Source organism: Eschrichtius robustus, chromosome 2, assembly GCF_028021215.1.
Source record: "Eschrichtius robustus isolate mEscRob2 chromosome 2, mEscRob2.pri, whole genome shotgun sequence".
Lineage (NCBI taxonomy): Eukaryota > Metazoa > Chordata > Mammalia > Artiodactyla > Eschrichtiidae > Eschrichtius > Eschrichtius robustus.
This window is the reverse complement of record NC_090825.1, coordinates 111,919,200-111,931,928: the sequence shown is the minus strand read 5'-3', so window position 1 is coordinate 111,931,928 and position 12,729 is coordinate 111,919,200. Positions and strand designations below refer to the sequence as shown.

Here is a 12,729-nt window from a genome sequence, read left to right as displayed (position 1 = left end):
CGGGAGGTGCAGAGGAGGGCAGTGGTAGAAGAAGAAACTCTCAAAATGCCGCAGCAGGGTTGGGAGGTGGATCTGGTTCCCAAGGGGTTTGGGGAGGGGACACCCATGCGCAGGGATGCCCTCAGATTCCTCAGTCCAGCCATTCCCATTGTCTCAGAGCCTAGGACACCCTCTAGCCCATCCCTGGACCACACAGAGGAGGGCACCTGGGCCAGAGAAGTCCAACAGTGAGCTCCAAGCTAAGCCAGGACCAGGGCCAAAGTTAGAAAGAAGGAATCAACCTACACATAGTCTTAACTGTCCTTGCATCATGCATCAAACCTGATGTAATCTTTTTTTTTTAAATTTAATTTAATTTTTGGCTGCGCTGCGAGGCTTGTGGGATCTTAGTTCCCTGACCAGGGATTCAACCCATGCCCTCAGCAGTGAAAGCGTGGAGTCCTAACCACTGGACCACCAGGGAATTCCCAAACCTGATGTCATCTTAAATGTCATTTATAAACACTTTTCCAGGTAATATTTATTCTGGAAGCCCTGAGGTCCTGCTTCTAACCAAGAAACAACCCTTTTGGCCCCTGATAGCATGTAGTCTAGCCCTGACCCAGGTCCGGAGCTCTGAGGTCACGCCCAGGAGGGGCAGTAAGGGCCAAGTCTTTCCTTGAGGCCAGAGGAATTCAGCTCATAAACTCAACAGGAGTGGGTTCAGCTTTGCAGCCTGCAATGCTCCCAACGAGCTCCACACAATCAAGACCAAAGGGACAGAGCAGAGCCTGGGCTTTGGGGTAAAACAGACCTGAGTCCAAGTCCTGACTCTGCCAAGTACTAGCAAGTTCTTAACCTCTCTGAGCCTCAGCTTCCCCATCTGTAAAATGAGAGCAATAATAGTATCTGCTTTCTTGGTTTCTTGTAAGGATCTTGATATCAGGATTAAAAGTCCCCAGCTCAGGTCTGGCACTTGGGAAGTTCTTGACATGTGCACTATTACTGTGGCTGTTGTTATTCTTGCAACTGTTTACGAGCACCTACTATGGGTCATGCACTATGCTGGCCACTAAGGTTCCAGCAGTGAAGAAGACAGATGTGGCCTTGGCCTTGTAGATCCTCTCTACCCTTTTGATTCCAACCACCATCCCTTAAACCCCACCTCAACACGGCCATCAACCCTTGTGGCCTCTGCAATCCCAGCTTCATCTGGCCCCACACCCTTTGGTCTATGTTCACCCCCCCAGCCCCACCCATGGGGTTGCCCACCACAGCTGGGGGGCTCCCAGGCTGCAGCCTGCTTCAAAGCCTGTCGGCAAGCTCTGGGGCGGCTGCTGCAGCCCAGCGCACACTCGGGGCCGCCCCGCCTGGACCCTGGCTATAGCCGCAGAGACCTCACTGCCGCTGCTGCAGAGCTCTCTCCACAGGCTGCTTCTCAGCGTCCCTAAGCGCCCACCCACCCCCTGCCTGCCTGGCCACCGGGCCAGCCACAGAGCCATCTGATTTGAATGAAACTTCAAACTTAATGACTTTCATGCTGGTTATTTAAAACGCAATGTAATTTTCTTAAACACCCTATTATTTCTTTTGATAGCTACAAAGCTTCCCCCAATCCCATAAGCATGTTTATTTTTAGGGAAAAGAGTGGTTTTGCAGTTGGTCATAGAGACTATAGGGAAAAGGAGCCTGCAGAAAGTAGGACAAAGAGTCAACCATAGCAGCCTGGAGACCCACAGCTGCCTTGCCTTCGTGCTGGGGCAGGCTCCACCGACACCATGGGGTCCAGGGCAGGACCCTGCCCTTCTCATACCAGCACATCCGCCAGCGGCCCTCCTGTCTACCATCTGACAGTGGCCAAGTTCCCCTTCCTGTGCTTCCCCTCTACAGGCCCCAGTGTCCTCATCTGTAAGATGGTTCTACTGGCTTCCCACAGACATGCCAGGCATATATGGTCTGGGGAAGGGGTCCTGGGGCCACCGACATGCCCTCAGCTGCCTCCTCCGGACATTCTGCCCTAGGTAAGGCCTTGAGGCCTGCAGCTTTGACCAACTGGACGAGATCTGTGCCCAGATAAAGTGGCCTCCGGCAGTGGCTGCCCACACTGGGAGGGTGGGTGGGTGTGGCCCTGCCAGTCGGGGCCCCCTGGCAAGGGAGGTGGCCTAGTGGTGGGTGTGCGTGCAGAGGTCAGCTGAGCCCCGCCAATGCGGGGTGTCCTCTGGGAATGGCTATTTTTAGATCCCAGGCTTTCATGTGGCCGAATGATGTGCAGTTTACAAAGCACTGGTAATGCGTTTCAGATGGCGGCCCAGCAGACCGGGAGGCTGGGCCTCCTGCCACCAGAGCCAGGTCAGAGTTAGTCAGAATACCCTCAACTGGACTCCTGTCACCTGTCTCTCCCTCTCTACAATTCCTTCTTGCCTGACGGGGAGACTAGGCCTGGAGCAGTTCTTGCAATGCCCAACAAAGCCCCACCTGAGGCCCACCCGAGCAGCAGGCCTCTCCAGCTGACGCTTATCTGAACCTCAGAAATCCTCATGGCCAGGGCTCCCCACCCCCGTTTACAGAAGGAAACTGAGGCCCAGAGAGGTTAACAGATTTGCTTGAGGTCACACACCCAGGGGAGAAGGTGGCCTCGGTCCCTGGCTTCCTTACCCATCATAGCCCCCTCCCCTCATGGGCAAATTGGGCTTCCTTGGAAGGGGTGATCGGCCAGCCCTGGCTAGGCTGCCCAGACACGGGGGGCTGGGGCAGCTGTAACCATGCACCCCCAGGACCCACTGTTCCCTGGGGCCACATCCTGCCCATCCACGCCTGCAGCCCCAGCCGCACGCTCGCCATCAGCTGAAAGCAGGGAGTGTGGAGCCCAGACACCTCTCCGTCCGTGGAGAGCGAAAAAGATGGTTGTTTTAATGGCAGGGGTAAAGGGGCTGGCAAAGCATCTGCTTCCTCTGATCTCCAAGGAGCTTTGGCTGTGGAGTTGGCTGTGACATGAAGGCTGTGTGTCACCATCTCCCTCTGGGCTCTAAAGCCGTATCTGCTGGCACAGCCCAGGCAGGCAGGCTCCATGGGTGGGACAGGCTGCATGGCTGCCTCCCCACAGGAGAGGGCCAAACTCACCAAACTACTACCTTGGGCCAGGGACCCTATCCAGCAGGGGACAGTCCCTCTCCCACCAGGGGACTGAGCCAACGGGAACCCCATGTTCTGCAGGACCAGAAGGGGCCAAACCCTCTGACCAGGACAAACCCTCCCGGGCTGCAGCTCAGAGACTACGCATGCCAAGGCTGATGTGGGCCACACCTCTTTAAGGGAGGGAGGCGGCACCCACGTCCAAACCCCAAGCATCAAAGGTCTGCGAGCTGAGACAGCAAACTGCCTGAAGGAAGAAGCTAACAATGTCCTGGGTTCTCAGAGACCCTCCATTGACTCCTGGGGCCTTGGAGTCCTGCTAGAGACAGTGCTGATGAGACGTGCTCTCCACACCCTGGCTAAAGCACCAATGGGCTGTACAACCTGACCTCTGGGGTTCAGCTCCCCTCAGGAAACAGTGGACAAGACCCTGGACTCATGACCCTGGAGTGAGACTGAGAGTCAAAAGAAATAACACAAAACTTCCACCTCTGAGGCACTCCTGCCTTGCATGTGCCAGTTCGCTCGGGTCTGCCCTGCCCAAAGCCCACCCCCTCCCTTGCATCCCAGCATCCACCTGCCCCAGCTGCCGGCTCTGCCCGCCTCACCCTCTATGTTCAACTCAAACCATCTCCCGTGGGCACCACACTGCCCTTCATGCTGCTAACACACTGCAGGTACCCACCAGCCACTCCTGGGCTCCGGAACCAGCGCCGCCCGGGTATTAAGGTCACGTGCTGCACCTTCAGTGCTGGCCCTTCTCCAGCCTCACAGACCCTGGGCTTCGGGTGGCCCTTCCAATGACCAAGAACATACTAATTTCTGCCTCTCCTCCTCTGCTTGAGCTGTGCCCCCAACCTAGAGCATTCTCCCACTCTCACCTTTGCAGGTTCTGGGCCAGCCAGAACTCTCCCCTGTCAGGAAGCCTTCCTGGCTGCCCCCACTGGCCTCCCTCCCTCCTCAGTGCCCTTTATCCAACACGGCCGACTCTGAGCCCCCAGGAGAGTCTCTTTGCCTTGCCAGAACTGAGCTCTGGGGGGTGGGGCAGAGGCAGCCGTCCCCTCTGTGCTGAGCCAAGGCCAAGTGGGGCTCCGTAAATACCGGTTAAGAGTCTGGACCAGGATTCTAGATACAGCTGGCACTATGTCGTCGACCAGCTGAGGGCCCGAGGGCTGGCTGGGCCGGACAGCTGTCCTCTTTGCCCTGCCCCAGGGGAACTGGCTGCTGAGCTGAGGACGGACAGCATCAGGGGCTTTAGTCCAGCCGCACCTTCAGGAGCACTGCTCCTACTGGCCCGGCGTCCTTTACAAGGGCCGTTCCCACACAGTGTTAACAATCCCTCCCACAGTGGCTTCCACTCATGAAGCACCTACTATGTGCCGGGAACTCCACATACACTATCTCGTTCCATTCCACAGTAACCCAAGGAGGTAGGAACCTTCACTATCCTCATTTTTAGATGAGAAAGCTAAGGCCCACAGGAGTTAACTTACCCAAGGCCACTCAGCCAAGGAGTGGAAGATATGGTATTTGAGGGCGGAGCTTCCCGACTCAGGCCTTCCCCCTTCACTCCTCTAAGGGGCCTTGGATAAGTCCCTTCCCTGACCTGGCTTTACTGTCCCCACCTGCAGAGGAGGGTTGTTACCCAAGGATCTGTGCACCGTACCGTTGGGGGAGGGGGAGCCCTGTGACCTGATAAAACACCTGTTTCCTCCAACAGAGTCTTGTTTGTACACAGTGGCAGGAAGCAGCCAGTCACAAGGTATGAGGGAGTGTGACTGTATGGCTTCGGGACCGCAGCTGCCCGAGGAGGCTCAGAGGGGGCTGTGGCTCCCCTTGTCCCCTCCATGTGGCTCTGTGCCCACCCTGATCCAGCCTGACCTCAGCAGTTATGCGACTTGAAACCAGTGCCCCTGCAGCCCATTCTTACAGCTCAGCTAAACCTCCCTTCATGCAGGAACGGGGGTTGGGTGTGATCTTAGGAGACCCAGGAGGGCATGGGCTGCCAACTGGCCATGAGAGGGGACCACCAAGGCCCCCCCCCTCTTCAACTCCACTCACGCCTAAGTCTTGGAGCACCTGGGGAAGCAGGCAGAACTGGTATGGATATCCCTGTTTGCGGGCTATGGAAGCTGGCTCGTGAAACCCTGCTGGGGCCGGGGGAAGAATACCTGGGTCCTGGTGACCAACTCAGGGCTGTCAGCCCCTCCACCCCGCTAAACTGGAGGAGTGGATGGCAGCCCTAAAACTGCAGCCCCTGGTGACAGGGTGGGGCAGGGGTCTGCAGGATAGGCCTCCTTCAGGGTGCTTTCCTGGCCCTGAAATGCATCAGGGAAGCCCCCAAAACAAAGTTTCACCTTGGGAGCAGCTGGCGGTGAGGGGGTTGCTGCAGATTTTCCAAATACCACACAGCCTTCCAAGTCAAGAAGGAATGCAAGTCAAAATTACTTTTAAGTCTCACTGCCCACCACGAACCTATAAAACTAACAACAAAAAAGGGGAAACTCCACGTCAGCTATGCTTGGGCACCGCAAGGAACCCTCAGTGAACTGGGGCCATGATTCTTCCTACCTCTTGAACCCATAATTCTCTTTGAACATTATGCTCCAGGAAAATAATCAAAATGGAAACTGAGGAGTGATTTGTATAGAGCATCGTTTCCACTGGTAAAGGCGGCAAGCTGCGAGCAAACTAGAAGCCCCATGAGGGAGAGATGAATAATAAACATGAGGGAAAACAAGCAAAGAAGCCGTGCATGGGCACCGCCTGGGGGCCTGCACACCAGGGAAGCGTTGGAGCAAGACACAGGGGTGTTACACACGGGGCACCATGTGAGAAAAGCTCTGGGAGTGGTTCAGAGGCTAATGGCCATGAAGGTCTTTTCCCTTTTTTTTCTTACAAAATAGCTTAAGCCCCTAACATCTTGTGTAAAGGGCTTCTATATGGCTGGGGAAGGGGAGCCTCTTTCCGAAAAATCTCTGGGCGGTGGGAGAGGATTCTCAGGATGGAATGAGTGGCTATGGCTCCCAGTCTGGCCCCAGGAACAACACTTTTCCTCCCAAGAATGCCTGGGTGAGGCAGGCGTTGAGGGGGCCTGTACACCTGAGTCCCACCTGAGGGCTGGTCCCCAGGGTTCAGACCCCCAAACCCCGTGGCCCGAAGTGGAGATATAATTCTCCAGACAGGAGTGCACATGGAGCCTACCACTGAGCCACCACTGGTCCCAGAGGAGCCAGGACAGCAAGGGAGAGGGATCACTTGTGGCCAAACCCCGACCCCCAAGCCCAGGCCACGCTGGCACCTTCCTGGGCACGTCCCTGGTACTGCTGCCTCCAGTCCTCACTCCAACTCTGGGAGGAGGGCTTGCCACTCCCATTGTGCAGATGAGGAAACTAAGGCTCAGACATACTTCTGACACATGGGCTGTGTCTGGACTAAGCATGGAAAGTGCATCATAAACCAGTGCCAACCACCTTGGCCTGAAGAGCTGCCGGGGTGGGCACAGCAGCCGAGGCCTGGTGGCGGATGACGGAGGGCCCCACTTGGATGGTCAGAGCAAGTCTCTCTCTGAGGAGGTGACACCTGAATAAGCCCTGGGTGAGGAATGAGAAGCGGCAGCTAGGTGAAGAGCTAGAGAATGCCGAACTGCGGGAACGAGCGCAAAGGTCTTGAGGTGGAAAGAACTTGGTGGCTGTAAAACCTATCAGGCCACTGAGGTGGCTGCTTTTTAGGGAGAAAGGAAGAGTATGGTGCAGATGAGGAAGGGCGGTCAGCAGGGGCTGGCCACCCAGGCATTCAGGCCCTGGCGAGTGGCTTAGATTTTACTTCAAGAGCAATGGGAGCCTCTACAGGGTTTCATCAGGCGAGAGATGGGATCTGACTTATGTTTGGCTGCTCTGTGGATCCTGGATTGAGGGTTAGGGTAGGGTTGTGGGGAGGGACCCAGGTCCGCTGCAGGGACCCTAGAGGAGGCTGCCTTCCTGGAGGAGGGATGGTGATGGTTGGGGCTTGGGGGTAGCGAATGAAGTAGAGACGCGGAAGATTTGGGATGTCTGAAGGGAGCCCAGATGCCTGCCAGCCCCCTATTTGTCTTCATCTGGCAGACAACTCTACTCCTTCAGGAAGCTGCTCAGCAGACCCTCCCCACAGCCTAGGCAGGGGCCAGGTCTGCCCAGGACACGCCAGCAGGACCTTTTGTGACAGTACTCCTCTGGCCAGGGATTCAGGTCTATTCATCTATCTCCTCCACTCAGCTGGGCACTCCAGGGGCAGAGGCTGGTTCTGCTCTGTCTGGTGCCCAGCCTGGTGCCAAACTCTCTCCTAACAGGCTTCATCCCAACCAGGGCCGGTGACCAACCATCACTACCCCTCCTCTGCGAGGCCCCACTGCTCACCCTCTGAGGGGTGTGGAGGGTTGGGTGGGTGCATCTCTGCAGAGCCCCCCCGGACAGGCTAGCCACACGTCAGCAGCACTTCCTTCCTCTGCTCAAGTCTTGCTCATACCCTCACCTCCTGCTCCCCCAGGGCTCGCTCCCCTCACTTGGACCTCAGACCTTGGAGTCAGAGAACATGAGCCCGATGGCCAGGAGTCCACTGCTTCAAGTGGGCTCCTCCATGTCAGATGTCTCCGGGCATGCCCAGACACCAGGATGGCACAGGGGAACAGCCCCAAGTCTCTGCAAGAGCCAAAAGGCTCAGCTCAGCTATTTTTTTTTTTAAATTGAGATGTAATTCACATACCTTAAAATTGACCATTTTAAAGTATACAATTCAGCGGCTTTTAATATATTCACAAGATTGTGCAACCATCACCACTACCTAATTCCAGAACATATTCATCACCCAAAAAAAGAAACCCCATACCCATTAGCAGTCACTCCCCATTCTCCTCTTCCCTCAGCCCTCGGCAACCACTCCTCTACTTTCTGTCTCTACGGATTTGCCTATTCTGGGCATTTCATCTAAATGGCAAAAGGCTCAGCAGCCTTCCAGGCCACAGATACCAAGCAGAGCCCATAGAAGGGGTCCCAAGAGTGACATGGCCTCATACCCTTTTTGAGATGAGGATTTGCACCAGACTGTCAGTTCTGCACTAAGAGTCTGAGTTTCCCTAAGGAGTGATGCCTTACTCATCCCAGAAATCCCTCAAAGTCTGGCGCAGGACCAGTCATTGCCCCTCCCCACCTCAATCCCAGAGCGGAGCAAACAAAACAAAACAATAGTGGCTACTGGTCTAGGCCAGTAACTGTCTGCAAGCCTACATTAGATGCCTGAAAGACATCAGCTATGAAATTAACTTTGACCTAATTTCCACTTCCAAAAACAGAGTTTGCAAGAAACCAAGTACCAAGAAGAAGGAACCTTTTGGGAAAAAAATCTCCCTCTGCCCCCCTGGCAGTTGTCTGTGAGGTGGTCATTTGGCCCATTGCTCCTGACAACGTTCAAGTCTGCCTGCTTTGAGGTGTCCAACGTAGCAGCCGCATGGGTATTCCACCCACACAAGGGCAGATGAGGTCCCTGGCATGGGTTTTCCCCACTGTCAGGGGAGGTCAAGCGTTCGGCCCTGAGCTCCCCCGCACAACTGTTGACCACTTGGATTCTCTCAGAGAGGGCAAAGAGCAAGAGGGGCCAAGTTCTAAGGCTCATGGGGAGGGGCTGGGCAGTGTGTCATCTGTCCCCTGAAGAGGGGCTCAGGAAAGCAGAGCTTTGGAAAAGAACTTCCAAAGGTGATTTTCCTCAGGTCCCCTACAAGGGACTCCTAACCCATCGTAAGAGTTTCTTTCCTCATTCCAGACACATGAACCTTGAATCACATGATAAATGTGCTCCCAAAACATGGGGTCAATTAATTTTGCTTTTTAAAACCTCACCATATTTTAAATGTCCACACAACTCTGAGTAACACAAAGAACTACTACTCTTATTTGCTCTTTGGTTGTAAGTATCAGATTTGCTTAAGGGAGGCTCCCCTATATTCACGTACATCTTCCTCACCCAGCATCTCCCCAACTTAGGCCCTTGCCTCTGTCCTTGTCCCCAGCCCCATGGAGCAGCCGATGCCAGGGCACAGAAAGTCAGCTCCAGAGCCTGCCCTCCTCCTGTGTTCCCAGAAGCCAGGCTGCGGGAGGCTACAGCTGTGTGGGGAGGAGGACAAAGGGATCTGCCCCTATAAGAGAGGGTGTGACACATAGAAATGCATCTGCTGTAGCTTGAGAAAGAGCCCAGAGTTGAAAAAAAGGAATGATCCAGGCCAGGGGAGTGATGGTGTGCCTGCCCTAGTTCCTACTCCCCCGCAATCCTGACTGCTAGAGGCAGCCATCCATCTGCCTACACTTCGACCAGTGTAAGCTAAAGGACACCAAATGGTCCCATCACCACACCCTTATGAAGAACGAGGCACTCCCACTCTGGGCACTCTCCTACCACTTGCCCAGGTTGTGAAAGAAACTCAGAAACACTGCCTTTTCCCTGCACCTCTGTGGAATCATAAGATGCTGGAGGGAATCTGCCTGCTAGGCCTGCTTTGGGTCCTAGGCCTTTTGTTTAGTCATGATTATCAGGGACCCCAGCCCCCTGTTGGCAGCTCACGTGCCTGTGGTTTGGCAGTGGTGGGTTATGTCCCACCACTTGGCCCCAAATCTAAAGGTTTACACCTTGTAGGGGGCCCCCAAAGCATCCTTCAGTATCAGCTCATGGAGGGTAGAGGTCTCTCGGGAGAGCTGCTGCGTCAGGTGGCAAGGTCAGAAGGTGAGCCCCTTGCCCCACAGACTTGGAAGGAAGCGAATACCTCACAGACGGAGCCACCCCAGAGCAGAAAGCCAGACAGACCACTCAACCAACATATTCCTTCACAGATGAAGGAATGGGGGTCCAAAGGGCAAGGAGCTTATTTCTAGTCAGCTGCCCACTACCAGGTTTTCCATCCTGGGTTTCTGGAGAGAAGGCTCAATCTACTTTCCCATGTCCCACCAGCTTCAGCATGAAACAGCTTTCAGAACCATCCCTCCTCACTCCTGATCTGACACAGCCTGGCAGTCACTCTCCGCCCTCTGGGGACCCCCCACCACTAGCCATGTGAGCCTCCTACTGCTGGCCTGACCTGCACTGGGTCTACATTTGCACCCAACACCCGCCCACCACAGATCCCAAACCCTTACATGTACTCTAGAAGCTCTAATCTCACTCCTGACTTCGGCCAGCTGAGCACACTCTGAAACACTAATCTGAGTTTTTCGTAAGTGCAGCTTTACTGCTGCTCCACAGCACTCAGAAAGGGCTCTTCACACTTTAGGTCATCTGCACCAATGGGCAAAAAGCTTGGTTTGTAATGATCATGGAATCTTCTCAAAGCACTGGGTGCTTAAATTTAATTTGAAAATTCATTAAACAGGCCGCTTACTGACACTACTGATTTGAAACACCTTTGCAAACCCTTCCTGGTGCATTTGAGACCAAGCCAGCTTCATAAAAACCCACTTTCCACACATCGTGTTCGGGTTGTTTCTCTGGTAAGGCCACATTCATGCCAATAAGGACAGAGCGAGTAGAGCATGTTTCTCCTGTACAACCAGGAGACCTGAAGACCAGCTTTTCTGCCCGCTCCTCCAAACACTGAGGATTGGGGCTTAGTGGGAGAAGGCTAACAGCAAAGCTCACAGCTCTGGGCACACTACATACACCACCCTCAGGAGGGATGGGTGGTCTCAGCTTAACCGTTCTCCAAGCCGACTCCATCCCAGCATCACCTAGCACCAGGACAGGGCCCACGCCTGCTAAGTGAGCAAGCTGGGAAGACAAAAGCCAACCGCTGGAGGCAGGTGGGGTGCCTAGGGCAGCCCTCCTTCCTTCAGGGAAGTTCTCCTTCTGGTTCAGATCCCGCTGGGTGTGGATGGGGAAAGAGACAAGAACAGAGTTCTGTATCCATTTTGTTCTAGGTAAAAGTCACTTCTTGCCCATGCCTCACATACCTGATCAAGAAGGTAGCAGGCACAAGGCGGGATGGGCTGCTGGGGCCACTTACCAGCGAGGCCTGCGGCTGGGGGTGCTGCCCTGCTCCCGACGGGGGTGGGTAGTGCATGAGCAGATTGAAGGCGGAGTAGACGGTGTCTTTGTACATGCCGCTGGCGCACTCCGGGGCCTTCAGGCCTGGAAAAACCACAGCTGGTCAGAAGCGCCAGCCCGGGCAGCTCGGGCTGAAGGCTGTCTGTTCGCTCGAGAGAAAATCGGAATTGCCAAGGGGTCCCCTTCAAGTTCGTGACTTGAAGGGCTGGGGGTGCCCGCAGTGCCAAGTTTCGACGAAGGACCCCGAGTTCGGGCCTCCCTTTCTCGGCCCCCACTCCGCCCTCCGGCCAAGGAACCTTGGCCAACGCTTTCTCCTCAAATCGGGGGATTAGTCAGTCACCTGCGCAGGAGGGGAGGCGGAGATGGCGGGGGTCTGTTTACTCCTATAAAGGTCAGGGCACCGGAAGTGACTCGAGCTCGGCGGCGCCCGGGAAACCCGCCCCCACTCCCCCACCCCCTCGGTTTTACCGCCTCCTCGAGCTGCAGTTGGGGGGAGGCACCCCCTCGGCTCCCTCCTGTCCTCAAAGGCCCCGCTCTCCCACCGAGGCCGGGCCTTAGCGGGAGGAGGGGAGCCGGGCCGGGCAGAAACTCACCGTCTTCCAGAGACTCTGTAAGTTTGTCGGGGAAAAGTCTCTGCGAAGTGTGTTCCCGCCCGAGAGCCTGCGGGGAGATCCAGAGGGGCCTTGAGAGGGCTGGGAAAGCTGGGGGCTCGGGGCCCAGGGCAGGAGGGGTCTGAGGGATGCGGACCCCCGAGGGCCGCGGGAGGGAGGGGCGGGGCAGCGCGAGCCGAGCGCCCGGGCCGGCGGAGCGCGGCGGCTGCGGGGGAGCAGCGGGGCGCGGGCCGGCGCTCACCTCGGCCCCGACCTCGGCCTCGCCGCGGGCACCGGCGCCCGCCCCCGGGACCCCCGCGTCGCCGGCCGCGCCCTCGGACTCATTGACGAGCGACGACTTGAGCTCGGCCAGGTCGCGCTCGGGGCCCGCGGCGCTGTCGCGGCTCTTGTCGTCCTGCTCCTCGCCCTCGTCCTGGAAGGCCAGCAGCTCGTCGGGCGCGCCGAGGTCGTCGCCGCCGCCCGCGCCGCCCCCGCCCGAGTCCAGCTGAGGCATGGTGCGCTCCGCCCTCGGGGGCGCGGGGCGCGGGGGTGCGGGGCGCGGAGCCGGCCCGGGAGGCAGCGAGCCCGGAGTCCGGACCTCCGAGCCCGGAGCGCGGCGGGCGGAGCGCGGGCTGGCTCCGCCTGGGCGGGCTGCGGGCGCGGGGCGCGGGCGCAGGGCGCGGACGCAGGGCTGAGAAGCTCGGGGAGCTGGCGGGTCCGAACATCAAAGGCGCCGCCGGCTGAGTGCCGGGGGCGGGGCGGGGACGCCGGGGGCGGGCCCGGTCGATGGGCGGAGCCATAGCGCCCGGCCCCTCCTCTCCCGGGAGAGGCCGGGACGTACCCAGTGGGTAGAGACTTAAAGGGCTCGCTCTCCCAGGCATAACCTGAGTGAGGCGTCGGAGGAGCCTGAAAAGCATCACACTTCTGAAATGCGGGGACTCTAAAGGAGATTCTTGACCTTGATTCC

At 56.9% G+C, this 12,729-nt stretch overlaps 1 protein-coding gene across 4 annotated transcripts in view; it reads right to left on the bottom strand.

Moving 5' to 3' along the window:
• Positions 1-12,398, bottom strand: part of TCF7 (transcription factor 7) — a 31,107-nt gene extending 18,709 nt beyond the window's left edge. For all 4 annotated transcript variants that reach the window (XM_068535881.1, XM_068535883.1, XM_068535882.1 and 1 more), the window contains exons 1-3: positions 12,025-12,398; positions 11,766-11,832; positions 11,132-11,256 (exon numbers count right to left, since the gene is read on the bottom strand). In XM_068535881.1, coding sequence (XP_068391982.1) covers positions 11,132-11,256; positions 11,766-11,832; positions 12,025-12,276 — 444 coding nt within the window. In that variant the 5' untranslated portion in view covers positions 12,277-12,398. The remainder of the gene's footprint in view (positions 1-11,131; positions 11,257-11,765; positions 11,833-12,024) is intronic.
• Between the last annotated feature and the right edge of the window lie 331 nt (positions 12,399-12,729).